Here is a 15715-nt window from a genome sequence, read left to right as displayed (position 1 = left end):
TTTAACTATGCAAAAGTCTACTGAAATATCATGTGAAATATGTTGGTTGAGTTTGAAGCTTTAAGTCATATAAAATCTATCCCACCTCTCTTTTTTCTGTAAGAGTCAGTCATCCTTGAAATGCATCTAGGAAACCTTAGGGGAGGTGATTATGTAATTTAGGTTTTAGAGTTGCACATATAGAAACTATTTTTTAAATTTATTCTTGTACCTGTACTCTACTGTGATTTTTATCCCTGATATCCCTGTTTGTTTGTTTTTTTTGTATTTTTTTGTCGTCAGAGTTACCCTGATGATATTGTCAGGAACTTTTTTCAGACTTGACAAAACTACAGATTACTGAGCCACACAACTCCCTGGTAAATTCGTAAATTCATGAATTGTAGTCATGCTCAACTCTTAAGTAATGTTGAGTGATATCAGGAGTTAGGGTGATATGACCCAAAATTCATATCTTGATATTCTTTAGCTGGATGGCGATTTAAGATATATATCTCGATATGTTTTTTAAAGCCATAAAGTAAGAACAAAAAGAGAGTTCTTAGTCAAAGCTGTGTCCCAAATCTCACATAGGCACTTTTATTAACATACAGCATAGATGTACAAGAAAAAATTACTCTGAAATAAATTATCAGCATTTATTAAATAATAATGCTCCATAAATAAAACATAAAAAAATAATGTTGTTTTTGTGCATAACAAAAAAGCTCACAATTGTGCAGTCAAAATGTAAACTAAAAGATGCTGAGCATAACAACAAAGACAGACCGCAGCAGGTTTCGTGGTCAGTAAACACAACCAGAATTCATACATAAGGCGCACTGTCGATTTTTGAGAAAATGAAAGGATTTTAGGCCAGTCGTCAACGCGTTAACCTGGTTAGCTCATTCCCGCGTTGACGCCGTCCAGCCCTACGCACGGGGTCATTCGTGGCAACTCGTTAACAGAGATTTGCCCCGTTAATGCAGTTATGGCCTTAACGTCACACTGGCAGCACTAAAATAGTAATCTTCAAATGTTTTCTTTTTACTGACCAGCTCCACTTTGATAGCTGCCGTGTCCATCTTGTCATTGCCTGCAGGTGAAGCGATGGGGGAGGGGGAGTTGTGTTCAGTGAAGGGGAGAGGCGAGGCCAAGTAACGTTGTGTAGGACAAAAGTGGACGAAAGACTGGCATACTTGCGGCTCCACAAGTATAATTATAACGTAACATATACTATATCGATATAAACGATATTGTCACATCTCATATCTCGTATAAAAATATATCGATATATTTAAAAAGTCGATATATCGCCCAGTCCCATCAGGAGTCATTAACAGATCAAAAGTAATGTACCCAATTTTTCTCAAATAAAGTCAGTTAATCTGGGTTTATTTGACACACACATAAAACCAAAATGGATTCCAGTAGGAAAACAATCCTCCCCGGCTGTGTATGGAGTGTCTGCAAATACTGCAAAAAATCTTGTGAAGACGTGATGTTTTTCTGTCCTTGTAAATTGTGTGGCTTTGAAATGATTGCAATCTTCTATTGTTTTGTTGTTTTTCACTTACCTTTGTGTTAGATTGGCAAAGCTGTGACACTATCATTGGGTAGAAAAGTTGATGACCATTTCTAACACAGCCGGCTGATTTCAGGATGATCTTTTTGCTGGTACTAAATTGAATTCTGCTCCCACTGATCTTTGTGAAGTGTCAGCACGAGGCTTGGTACATAGATGTCACCAAATACACCCACCAAAGAGGGAAAAAATAATCATGAAGGCCTGAAGTTGACATAAACAAAGAACCCTTTCGCTCTTTGAACACATTTCCAAGTTAACTTTCAACAACCTAAATCCATTATGGATTGTGATGTGTTCAGAAGCTGCAACCTGATTTCTTCTGACATCATTGACATGTCATCAATACATTCCATTGAACCACACATGCTTTTAGCTTTCATGATGCTGAGGGTTTTAGTCAATGAGGCTGTTTGTTTAATTTTGGCAGCAGTCACTGGCCTGTGCTTTGCTGCCCCAATATCTCTTGCACTTTGATCAGATATGAATTACAGGAGCTGATTCTTAGTGTGTAAAGGGCATCATCTGCTGTTTTGTTATGCCTATGCATGTCTCAGAAATTACAGTAGCCAAACAGAATTCGCATGCTTAGGAGTGAAGAAATATGTTCATTTGAGATGGGGTGTTTTTTCTTTTGAAATGTAGAACTGTGTATGTCTGTTTGTGTATGTGTTATTATCATCTTTGCATTTTTAATTTTGTCACTACCAACAAATACTCAACTTTGCCACCTGCAGCCCTGCCGCTGCTCTTTTTGTTAGTGCTATTGTCTCTAAATTATACATAGCAGGTCTCACTACCATCTGTACACCTTATCTTTCATTCATGTTGCTATCCTGTGACAAATCACCTGACACCTGTCTTCTCCACCCACTCCATCTTGCCTGAATTCTCTCCGCCTCTCTTGTGCATTTGTATGTCTGCCTTTGTGAGCACAAAGTGTAATATTTTGATAACAAGGAAATATGGGGACCTTTGACTTGTTCAGTTTAGATTCTGGTTTAGGTTAGGTTAAAGATATTGCTATCAGCACACGTGGTATGAGACAGTCATGAGATCGAATAATATAATCATTAGGCACCTTGAGTCAACTGTTGTTGTGATCTGGGACTATATAAATAACACTGACTTGAATCATGTGTAGCTTTTTATATTATATCCAATAATAGGATAAATTTATATCTTCATGTAATTTAATTATAAAGCTGTCAGTTTCACTGTAATTTGTGATTTACACCAGTATGCTGTGTTTTCCTTAAGTTATCTTCAAATAGAGTAGGCTGCTGGTGATCAGTAAAAAGTTGCTATGTTTTTATTGTCAAGATTATTAGATACTTTGTCATTAGATTCTTTCTCAGGATCAAGGGTCGAGGATTAGCTTCTTAATTTTACCATATGAGGAAAGAAAATCAACAGTTTGTAGCTGGGGTGCTGTTTCTTGGATGGGAAACACCCAGCTGCTTCTACTGATGGGTGCCAATGATATTCTGGGCAGTTTTAATCATCTTCTGCAGAGCTTTCCGGGCTTAGGCCTTGGTCATCCCATTGTGATGTTTCCAGTTAAGAAGATTTCTGTTGCTCTTCTTTAGAAGTCAACAAGTACTTGAAGTTGAGTTGTTTTTGAGCTTTCTTCATTAGGGTTGAGATGAGTGATAACCACAGCTTCAGTGATGTAAAGTATTTCGCCTAATTCAACAATCGAGTCCTTAGTTCTCTTGATCATAAGCAGTGGGTTGTTTAGTGAACTTTTACATGGTAAAAGCCTGGGCTATGCTCTCACGCTTTGCTTTCACCTTATTTTTGTCTTTCCATATGTTAGTAAATTAAGTATGTATCATTCTAAATATTATATAAATAAAATGACAGTTAAATATTTTTAGAAAAAAACAACTTAACCGAGTTGGGTCAAATTTCAGACTGTTGATTTCATCTCATCTGATTTGATTTCACACAAGCCTTTGCATACAGGACTTTGCTACTCATGATACACAGAGTCACCGTAGAGATGTTACGTCAGCGCATTTCTCCCTTCTTTCACCACCCTCTTCTTTAGGCTGCATTCTTTCCAAAGGCACTTTAGCTTGACATTCCCACAACCCTCATTCTCTTTCATCTTGGCTAAAGCTATCATAAAATATTTGTACCTTATCTACATCAATCTCCCATTCCCTTCCCAGATTAATGTGGAAGCCACTGCAGAAAAATATATTCTGTAGTTTTGGGATTGCTGAAGTGTGTGTGTGTGTGTGTGTGTGTGTGTGTGTGTGTGTGTGTGTGTGTGTGTGTGTGTGTGTGTGTGTGTTTTTGGTTCCATGGCTCCATCTTGTGGAGAAAGATCAGAAGTGTGGGGAAATGCAGAGCACTAGGGGGTCAATATCTGCTGCCTACTGGCTGCTCCCAATAGGGCTTAAATATCTTGGACTCTCCGCCAGTTGCGCTTAGAACTGAAGAAGTGTCTCGGATGAGAGGTGTAACATATTCAAGAAACTTAAAGAAGTCCAGTCGCTTTTCTTTCCAAGCTCCTTAGATTAACATGATCTGGATAACGGGGAACCTTCACGGGCTTATAAACCTGACAGCTGCAGTAAAAAGTACTGTGATTGCTCAATGAGTAGGAAAGCAAAATTTAAGTACCTGTTGATGCCTTCTGCATTTTCATTTTTGAGTTGTTTCCATAATTCTCCTGATTTGATCTTTTGCACATCGAGGGGCTGCTGTCTTGTGGCTGGTTCTAAGCTTTGGATAGCTTTAGCTTTGGACAATTTGCCTTTCTTTAATCTTTATAATGTCCATGTTCAGCTGGGTGAAGGGGATTAAACTGTTTGATTAGGTTTGTTGTTACCAATGTTTTCATGGCTGACCCCTGAACCCCTGGTGAACTTTGCATCTTCACTCAGAGTGAGGAGCTTCAATGCAATATTTTTGTGTGGCTGTGAGTGTGTGCATTACTTTTTGCCTGCATCGTGTGTTGCACATTAAACAGACCAACCTGAGCCTGACCAGTTGGCCACCAATAAGGGCTGAGGACATTGGCAATGGGGATTTTCTGGTCCCTGGCTAGCCAATCAGCGCATCTCTAAAACATATGACTGTGGTAATTAAAACATGCCTCAGACAGGGTTTACTTACTAAAACAATCACTTAAAAATATATATATACATATATAAAACGTGGGTCCTTTTTAGGAAAAGCCACAGATTAGTATAAAAAACTCCTGTTAACAACAACGGTAAATAACATTACTCATAAGAGAACAGACTTTACTTAACTGGGACTCATTCAACTGAAAAAGTACCACAGTTTAGACAGAACAGAGATAAGACCTGGGTTTTCTTTCTTTCCTTTGCTAGCAGCATGAGAGAAGCATTCATTTCCTGTAACATGTTCCACTCTGCTTCTGCTTTCATTGTGATGCCTTCCTTTAGCTGCTTTACACGTCTTCCTCTTTGCTGTATACACTGGTTTCACAAAGGAAGACAGTGCAACTAGGAACCCCAGCACTCTACACAGCACATGTAACATGTCTTGTGCAAAATTCAAAAGCAGAGAGAGTTGATAAAATAGAAGGTTTTGTAGGATTAGAAAGCTGTAGTTCTAAATGAGGAATTGAATTGGAACAAGATGACTCGACTAAATATGAAGGTACGTTACCATTATATGGGACATGGCATTGTAACTCAACTCGGAAGTTCTAAGAAATAATGGCTAAGATCTCTCCTGACTATTGCTCTACGAGATCGATGTATCTTTTCGTCATTATAGCAAGCTCGTACTGTAGTGCTGTGCAAATTCTGTGTCTCTGTGTGTACATATACAGTTATGTTTAAAAATTGAATTACTTGAAAAAACAAAAACTGGGTGCACAAGTTGATGTTATTTAGGATTTTCTGTAATCTGAACAGGCTCAAAAGTATACATACAGACTTAAATACATTTCTCAAAAACTTGCAACAGTTTTTAATCAGAGTATACCATCAAGTCAGTTAGGTTGCAGAGGGAGTTATTAATCAGTTCCAGCTGCTTTGGTGTCGAAACAGGTGCACTAGAGAGGCAACAGTGATACGACCCCCAAACAGGAATGGTTTTACAGGTAGAAGCCACTGACAATTTTCCCCTACTCATCTTTTCTGACCTCTTTTTCACTGGTTTTGCATTTGGTTAAGGTCAGTGTCACTAGTGGTAGCATAAGAATGGCTCATCAATATGTGCTGTGGCCAGAAGGTTTGCTGTGTTTCCCAATCCCCCCCAAGACAGAATCACTTGTCTGATCAGGACCATACCATTACATTTTTTTTGTTCTCAAAGATATTTTTATCAGATTAAAACGACAAACAAAAAGAGATACACAAAAAATTCTTATACAATATGTGAGTAGGTAGGCTTCACGATGATTGCTTAAGCTGACATAATAAAATACAGCTTAATAACACAATCACATTAGGGCTGGGCTATATCATACCGTTCACGGTAATACCGGTGTAATGTTGGGCAACGATAGGAAAATGACATATCGCGATAGAATATGGGTAAAACGCGCATGTGCGGTGCCTTTGTTTACATACGCACATAGCGGCGACGCAGAATGAGAAGAGCGAAAGCGGATCGTTGAATGAAACGGATGAACCAGAACTGGTTTGTAAAAATGCTGCAGCTTCAGTGGTGTGGAACTGGTTTAGCTTTCGTCTGTCAGATACACAACAAAGCACTATTTTTGGTAGAGCATGCTAGCGGGCTGTTGTTATTACTGTGTTTTTTGGAAAATACGGCGCACTTAAAATCAATCCTTTGATTTTTCTTAAAATCGACAGTACCCCTTATAATCCCGTGTGCCTTATGTATGAATTCTGGTTGTGTTTACTGACGACTTTGCTAAGCTACGAAGCCGCACCACTTGATGGATTGTTGGAGCATTACGGCTATCATAGGCAGGAGCCTCGCGGAGTGATACGTACTGTGCTTCAACATAATATTACAGTACTGTGTGTGTGTATAACCTCTTTTTAAGTTTTGTGGATATTATACATGGTTATCCTGAGGATATGTCGACCAATTTCCACTGGAAATGCCTTTTGGTTAAACTGTCAGCAAGGATTTGCATTTGCACTGCAAATTTTTATATAACTTTAATGCACTTAAAAAGCTGCTTGTGTAAGTGCAAAATACATTGATGGGTTGTTTTTTTTTTTGCACTAATACAGTTGTAGAGTTGTAAAGTATTTTGTCTAGTGTCAATTATATCGTCAGTTATGTCGTTATCGCAAATTTTCAAATGTACATCGTGATAAATATTTTTGGTCATATCGCCCTGCTCTAAATCACATATCTTTTAATTGTTGTTTACCCCCTACCCATCCCACACAATAGCTCTGTCCCTCGATCCAGGTTAAACCCAGGAAAAACAGAGGATTTGCTGAGCAGCCGAAGGCTGGAAAAATATTTCAGGAATTGCCTCCACACCTTGTAAAACTTTCCGGTGGTGTTACTAATCGAATAACAGATCTTTTCAAGGCTTAAGTAACACATAAGGCGCCTCAGCCATTGAGCACGGGTGGGCAAAGCAGCACCCGTCCATCTTAGTAGGACTGCACATTTTGCTACAAGGGAAGCAAAAGTGTTTGCGTGGGTTCTCTCCGGGTACTCCGGCTTCCTCCCACTGTCCAAAGACATGCACTTAGTGGGGATAGGTTAATTGGTTAATCCAAATTGCCCATAGGTGTGAATGTGCGAGTGAATGTGAGTGTGAATGGTTGTCTGTCTCTGTGTGTTGGCCCTGCGACAGACTGGCGACCTGTCCAGGGTGTACCCCGCCTCTCGCCCTATGACAGCTGGGATAGGCTCCAGCGCCCCCCGCGACCCTGAACAGGATAAGCGGACGCGAATGGATGGATGGATGGATGGATGGATGGGAAGCAAAAGACACTGACAAGGTCAGCCGTGCATCAGCCTCCCCATTAGTGCCAAAAATAGAAACTAATGGATTAGGATCCATATGATATTCAAGAATTAGAGACAAAGGTTGAAATATGTCCATCCAGAATGTTTTGAGTTTAGGACATGTCCAGAACATATGGATAAGAGAAGCATCCTCACTCTCACATTTATCACAAGAGGGGTCCACATTCAGATAAATACAAGCTAATTTGACTTTTTACCAGAACGGTTGAGTCTAATGGGCAGTTATCTTTGCTTTGGAAATAGACCCAAGATATAATGCAGTGTGTATTTGCTGCCCAATAGTAATACTGGAAATTAGGCATTGCCAGGCCTCCATTACTCCTGGGCTTTTGAAGATGGGCTTTAGTCAATCAGGGGCATTTGGCTCTCCATATATAAAATGATATAGTTGAATCTAAAGAATCAAAGAAAGATTTGGGGATAAAAATCGGTATTTATTGGAAGAAAGAGAAAAATTAAGGGAGTACATTTTGATTGAGTTAATTCTTCCCACCAGAGAAGTAGAGAGAGGGGACCATTGTGCCAGGTGCTGTTCTGTATTATTTAATAAATAAAGGAAGTTCACTTTGAAGAGACAGTTATGCTTCCTTGTAACTTTTATACCTAGATATGTAAATTGATTTTGTGCTATTTTAAAGGGGAGAGTAGAATAGTCATACACTGGTGCTCCTCCATCCACAGGAAATAACTCACTTTTATGCAGGCTAGGTTTTTATCCTGAAAACTGACCAAACTGATTAGTTTCCCTCTTCTCTGGGCTTCTCAGTTAAGAAGGTTCTTTATCTGGTACCAATGAAGGTGTATGGTTTCGGGGTGCAGTCTCTGTCCTGGGGCTGGCTGGGAGAGACGAGAGAAGTTGCATGTGGCAGCATTGATGAAAAATAATTAGAGCCTTTATTGTTGTAATTACTCCATGTGCTGAAGTGAATGTAACACCTGCAGCATCAGCCTCATATATAAAGCCACAATAAGCAACAAATAAAATCTCGGCTAGGTGCCTGGGATGACCTTCATAATAGGCAGTTAGACACGCACGCAGGCAGGCAGGCAGCTGAGATGACACCAACTAGAGCAGCATGTGTGGTTGAGCAGTGGGGCAAGTGATTGAACTGTGGCAATGGTTGGGGGAGTGAATGGCAGAGATGTCTAGAAGACTGGAAGGCCGGGGCTCCTATTTTTACCTTTTAGCAGCCTCCTATCACAACAGCTGTCCCCGTCAACTCTTGTCTGTACACCAACAGGAATAGCCAGCCTATCATAGTGCTCCCTCTCTTGTCAGCCCTGCCGTTTCACTCTCTACTTTGTATGTCTCTGGCTGGTCTTTCAGATCTATTCCTCTTTACCCAGTTACTGATTTGGTCTGTTGTTTGAGGACTACTATAATACAGAAGTTGTGGGACTGCTTCATTTACAGGTAGAATTATTTATACTAACTTTTTTTTTTACAACAAGTGGTTTCTTCTGCTGAATATATATGACAAGAATGGGGCCTTGAGGCTCTACAGCCATTGCCACTATTTATGGCTAGAGATGGACAAGGGGGGGCTTTGCCAACTGAAAGTAGCATTACACAATACAACTTCCTTGGTTCTTGTTGTAGTCCACATTTTTCTGCTCAGATGTTGGTCAGTAAGTGGTCCCAGTTAACTTACTTTACATTTAAGTTTTCTTGGAAAGAATGAAACTTATCAGCTTGTGGCAGATATGGTGTATACATTATGAAAATAATGTTACGATAGATTTTTACATTCACATTGATTCACATTGTCTATAAATTATACAGGATGAATGAAGCTGTGATGTTCTCACCTCCAAACGTCACTGTTGGTATAGTGTTTTTGGTGTCATCTGCAATTTTTTTTGACCTCCAATCATGGTTGCATTATGGCATCCAAATATTCAGTTTTGGTCTCATCTGACCAAACCATATTCTCCCAGTATTTCACAGGCTTGATGAAATGTTGTTTAGCAGATTTTAAACGTGTTTCAACATGCTTTTTCTTGAGCAATGGAATCTGACCACAAGTGATTTTTGGCCCTTTGACAACCCTTCTAATAATTCCTTTCACTCCTCTGTCTGAAATCTTGTGGGGAGCACCTGGCCATGGCCAGTTTATGGTGGTTTATGGTTTATGGAAACGTTTTTTTATGCATTTTCCATCAAGCTAGCGGATCATCTTCTCCGTCTATGACCCCTTGCTGAGATAACAGTCCATTTCTATCTGCACCTTCTCCTCCAGTGTGCAATTTAACAATTAGTTCGCCCATGTTTGGACTTCTTCTGTGTTCTAAACGCGGAAATCAGTCCGTGGATGATTACATTGCTCTGCCCATCAAAAAGTCTGCGCATGCGTGAATATATTGCCTATCGTTAGTTATTGGACTGACGATTGTCCGTTGGAAAATATTTACATATTGCCCAACCTTAGCCCCAACAGTGCTCACCGGAATCGTCCAGTGCCAATAGTATGCTTGGAAACAATAAGGTTGTGAAGGTCTTGCGAGAGCTCATTGGTTTTACAATCATGAAAAGTTTCTTGTGCGGCACCTTGGTTTTCATAGGCTATCAGTTGAGACTGAACCAGCTGATATTAATTTGCACAAAATGGCAGGATTGCTTCTTAATTACCGATGAATTTTAATGCCTTTTTGCACCTCTCTTTCTTGATGTGTTCAGTACTATGTAATAATAGATTGGATGGGTCGTTACCAACATCTGGTGATAATTTCATATCAATAGCACCTTGATTAGGGACATAGTCAGTACTTATTTTTACCTGCTGTGTATGTTACAATCATTATAGTAGTATTATGTACTATGATACGTGACATTGTGATACACCATTCTAATTTGATATTTTATATTATGACACAGTGCTCAATTTAACTGTCAAATGTATATGATTGTGAGATTTACATAAAACATTTGTATACACCACATAGATGTTGGCACTCACAATGTCCTTGGCAATGCTAATGGAAACTTTATCAAGATTAGCCCACTTGTGTAGGATGAGTTACTTTTGATTTTGTATAGTTGTTTTTACAAAAAATGTTTACATTTCTTAGAATGAGCTCTAATTTTGTGCTCATTCTTTGTTTTTCTCAGTGCTTTGTCATTAAAAACAAAACGTTACTTGCGCTGAAAATTCAGTGCGTCCTGGTGTGTGAAGAAGTTTATCTTAACTGTGTGTAATCTTCCTTTCCTAGCTTTCCTCCACCTCCTTCACCTGCTTTCATCTCACCCATCACAGCCCATGACAGCAGATCAGCCAACATGGCATTTTCATCTCGTTTTTCGTTCTGGGAACAAAAGGGAAGTCTTGTTTAGATGTTTAGTAGAGCACATTAGTGTGATGGGACTACTATAGTGTACTAACATCTCTATGTTTGGATTTGTGTGGCATTTGGTGTGGCACCCCACTTCAGATTTTAATGGCTTTCACTTATTTTATGTTATACTTAACTAACGCAATTTAAATGCAGTAAGTGCATTGGTTTCAGCTCTTGAAATAGTAAGACAATTTTACAGCACATTATTGCACATTTTATTGCACTGAAATAAAAATATTTTCATGCAAAAGATGGCTCTCAGAATATGTGCATGTTTTGTAATTTGCATGGTGTGCAATGGATCTAAGCTATAAGATTTTGATTTGGTTTAATGTTCAACACATTTAGATTAAAGAAGAGAACAAGCCAGCAAACAAAAGTGTAAGTAAACAATGGCATTAATTAGAGTTTCTGGGTCTCATTTTAGAATCGTCTTGGTTCTTGACATTTAAAATCCAGTGTTTTAGCATGGTCTTTGTATTTATATTTCAGTTTGAAGTGTTAGGATGACACATTTTATGGCAAATACCCTGTATATATTGCCATCATCTATTTCTTTGTTGTTTTTTAGGTTAAATCTGTGAATATATTTAAAAACAAAATGTTTTGTTTACAGCACTATTCCTGAAATATTTGTGGCAATATATTTTAAAGCAAATGTAAAGCTTTCTGAATTATTTAAACTACAATTAAAGATAGTAAAAAATGTAATTAGTGAATAAAAAAGTGAGAAAAGAAATAAACACATTTAAAAAATTTAAAATTAAAAAATTCTAAGTTTGTTGTTGCATTAGTTAGTTGTAATAACAATATGCAAAGGTTCTTTTCAAAAGTATAGAATGTTCAAAACAGTGTAAAACACAGAAATGCTACAGATTGTTAATAAAAAATATATAAAACATTTCCATAAATAACTACTTTGACTTTAATCTGCCACTGACTGTGGCAGACATGGCATGTCTGGAACACATCACTCAAGAGGTGCCTAGGAACCATCCTAGTGAGATGCCCAAATTCTTCAGCTGGCTCCTTATGATGTAAAATGGCTCTACTCTGAGTGTATACATATTCTCATTCTTTCAGTTATTACCTAAAGCTTGTGGCCATAGGTGAGTGTAGGGATGTAGAGCTCATGTAGATCTACTGGTCAATCACACAGCTTTGGTTTCCTGTCAACAGTACAGACCAGTTCATTGTCTGTATCACTGTGATTGTGGCCCAGATCCGTTTCCCCTTCCCCCCGCTTGTGAACATGTCCCTAAGAGACTTAAACAACTATACTTGGGTCAACAACTGTCTGAGGCCCTTTTGAAAACCATGGTCTCAGACTTAAAAGTGTTTCATCAGGCCACCCCTGATGAAGTCGACAGAAAATCATATCATCTGCAGAAAGATGGAAGAACCTGAGACCACTAAATTGGAGGCATACCACCACTTGGCTATGCCTACAAATTCTGTCCATAAACATCTCCAGAAAACATCTGTCTTGAATATCCTCAAGAGGATAAGAGCTCGCCCAGAATTCCGTGCAAAATGCATTGTTCCTCATGAAACTTCTCCCACACCTGAATTTTATATCAGCCACTGCAAGAGCCACACTCCACATGGACTGCTGGTACCTGTCAGCTGCTTCCCGAGTACTACAGGAAAACCAAATTCGACAAGACTCCTGCTTCAGCTTGACGCCACCTTGGTGTCCAGCATGTAGTTCAGGGATTACTACTTTGACAGGCACCAACCACCTTGTAGCTGCAGGTCTATGCATCTGCCTCAGTAATGGGTACTCGGTATGCCAGGTCTGTCCAGTGTCCAAGACATGCACCTGCGTGCTACACTTTCTAATACCCCACCCTGTGACTCCAAGAAGGCTGGGTATTTTGAAAACTTGTTTGGCACATAAAGGGCAGTGATAGTCAGGACACTTTCCCCATCATCCACCAGGATGAGAAAGTCTTGACCAGGAACAAACCCTAACTTACATGCACCAAATTGTGAGATACAAGTATCCTGACCCCTGTTCTCAGCCTCACCACGGCAAATGGTAAATGGACTGGTTCTCATATAGTGCTTTTTTTACTCTACTTCACTAGAAGTAGAGTAAAAAACTCAAAGCACTTCACTCAAAGCACTTCATAGACACACTTTTTTTCTACATCTAAGTGCTTTCCAGCCACCCCCGGTCTCCAGAAGACTGGTTCAAGAGCCCACACTGTGTGTTGAGACAAACTCGACTATATCTACCTAGTATCTCTCAAACCCAACCACTCAGGCTTCTTTCCTAACAGACAAGTGATGTTCCATGCCCCAAGTGGTAGTTTCAACAGCTGGTGGTTACACCACCAGGGTCTCTTCTCTTTCATGATGCTTGACACACATTGCAGTTGAAAACGTTCTTAATTATTATCATTATCTAAACATCTAGGCTTATCTCTTTCCTAATATATAATAACTGGAATACTCATTCGCATCAGCATATATTTGAACTTAATGCCACAAAGTTTTGGTTTTAACTCATTCTATAGTAGGTAAATCCCTGTAGTGTACTGGATTAATCATGCTAACATGCTTTAACTGATAGTTGGCAACTAGCACTTTCCCAAAACCTTGAGGTGGACGGCTAGACACCTTGTTCCAGGAGAGCAAATATGTCATTATAGATAGACCTTTGGACCTGATGGAGCATGCTAACTTATTTTATATAGAACAGAAACTGTCAAACTGATTGCTTTGGGATGATTACATGTTCTTATACACCCTTTTAGTGTTAAAATTAGTACCATGTCTAGCAAAATGGAGCTGTGATGTTTGCTGAACCTGTCCTGAAAGCCTTTGATTTCTTAGGGATATTCTGGTTGGTAGCCTGCTTTTAGGCATTGGATTTCTAGGCTAAATTCAAAGTCATTGGAAGCTCCAATATTGCATTACGTTGTAGGGTTAAAGGAATATCTGTTCTTCTCTGTTACTAGTCTTCATAAAATTCATTGTAACACACCAACATTTTTATTCTTTGACAGAATAAGACATAATGCTTGGATTTTCATTACTTGTCTACTTTCATGTAATTGCTTTCTTTTCTCTGTGAGTAGTCAGACAGTGATGGGATTCCCGGCCGAGCCAAGTCAGTACCAGCTCTAGATCCTGGCAGGGGTTTATTGAGGGCAAAAAGTCCTACTGCAGAGTCAGTTGCCAGGATCAGGAGTCCTTCCCCACCAAAAGTCAGGACACCCATAAAAGTCCAAGGGCACTTCAAAAGTCCTGAGCCACCATCAACGACGGCGGCACAACTTAAAAGTCCTGAACCTCCACAAATTCCTCGGAAGCTTGAACCAGATTTGAGTGAGCAAGAACAAAATGGCATGGTGGGAAAAAGCACAGTCAATGGTACTGCCAATGGTATCATCAGCCTTCCAGGCACCAGCACCAACCAAATGGCTACCACTGATGACCAGGGTTACACACGTAAGAAAGTAGTAAAGGTTGTTCGTCGTGTTGTCAGGAAGGTTTTACCCTCAGAAGATGAGATCAATGTACCAGCAAAGAAATCTGACAAAGTTACAGAAGTAGGCAAGCCTGCTACTGACACAATCAAAGTAGCAGCAGCAGCAACCTCAGTGTCCCAATCCCAAGTGATGCCAGGATTCTCTTTTAAACATGATGTCATTAAAACAGAAGACAAAGATGATATTTCAAGAGGCTTAACAAGCCTTATGGTCAGAGGCAGAACAAGGGAGCGCTTTCCAAGAATATTTCAGGATAACCGACCAGAAAAAATGGAGTTAGACAAGATAAGTGAGAAGATGGATGAAAAACTTGACTTGAAGGAGACAACAAAGGAGCAGAATGAAGTTAAAGCCAAGCCAGAGTTGCAGGATGTTAAACACAAATCCAGCAGCTCTTCTCCAGTTACAAAGGAAACAACATCTCTGGTTTCTGTTAACCCTGCTAACAAAGCAACTGTGGGCTCAGCTTCAGATTCTTCCAAATCTCCTCATTCCCGGCCTTTATCTTTCACACCAGTTATGGGCTTCATCCCAGCTCCTGACTTTATAACTGAACCCCAATCATGTTTCACTGCATCAACTTCTGTGAACCCTAATCCTCCCCAGCCCAGTGTTGGTCCACTGTCTTCTACACCTATAGGAATTGTTTCTATCCAGAAACCTACTGTTAGTCAAAAAGAGGTACAGTCTAACACTTGGCATGTCGTCTTGACTTTTGGGACATGGTGTTGTTGATGTTGGGTGCATAGCATTTAAAATGCATGTTTGGAGTGAAAGAGCACTGTAGTGTTTGCTAATAGTGTTTGCACCACATTTATGTGTAATGTTAGTGTTCACAGTGGCTAGACTCAGCCACTTTTAAAAAGCTGTGGAAGACAAATGAGCAGAAGAAATTGCAACACACAAGGAAATGGTTTACTTGGAGTCTCTTGAGCTAATTGCCAGTAGATGATGAAGTCACTAATTAGTAATTAGTCAATTGACTTAATGTACAGTTGTTCAGTTGTTTGACATTTTATATTGAAAAACTGTTGGTCATTTTCTTTGTACCTTTTGTTTTTGGGCATTCAACAAGGGCTCTTTTATGAATACTCTGCTTCTAATCAGCTTAGCAACAGGTGGTGTTATATTTGGAAATATTAATATTATATCCAACCAGTATTTCTCATTCTTGTAATCATTAAACCACAAGCACTTGTGTACGTCCTCAGCTTAGTCATTTCTACAGAATGCTGGGGTCGCTGTCAGAATTGTATGTTCTTTAGCGGCTATGTAAACTCCTATGGTTTTAAATACACTTGCTAGTTTTGAGGTTTATGACTCTTGAATCATTTTTGTGATTAAGTCTGCCAATGAACAAGGA

General features: G+C 39.4%; 1 protein-coding gene across 17 annotated transcripts in view; it reads left to right on the top strand.

Annotated features, from left to right (window-relative positions):
- The window catches only part of myo18ab (myosin XVIIIAb), a 126506-nt gene that overhangs the window by 15981 nt on the left and 94810 nt on the right, over window positions 1-15715 (top strand). For 5 of the 17 annotated variants that reach the window (XM_042226762.1, XM_042226768.1, XM_042226765.1 and 2 more), the window contains exons 1-4: window positions 3853-5206; window positions 10730-10835; window positions 11201-11233; window positions 13939-15033. The exons of 5 other annotated variants lie outside the window; for them this stretch is intronic. In XM_042226762.1, coding sequence (XP_042082696.1) covers window positions 10797-10835; window positions 11201-11233; window positions 13939-15033 — 1167 coding nt within the window. In that variant the 5' untranslated portion in view covers window positions 3853-5206; window positions 10730-10796. 7 more of the 17 variants (XM_042226770.1, XM_005937150.3, XM_042226771.1 and 4 more) reach the window with 5 other exon arrangements.

Source organism: Haplochromis burtoni, unplaced genomic scaffold (genome assembly GCF_018398535.1).
Source record: "Haplochromis burtoni strain Fernald_Lab_line unplaced genomic scaffold, NCSU_Asbu1 Contig_227, whole genome shotgun sequence".
Lineage (NCBI taxonomy): Eukaryota > Metazoa > Chordata > Actinopteri > Cichliformes > Cichlidae > Haplochromis > Haplochromis burtoni.
Note: the sequence above shows the minus strand (reverse complement) of the source record. Positions and strands in the feature narration are given on the sequence as shown.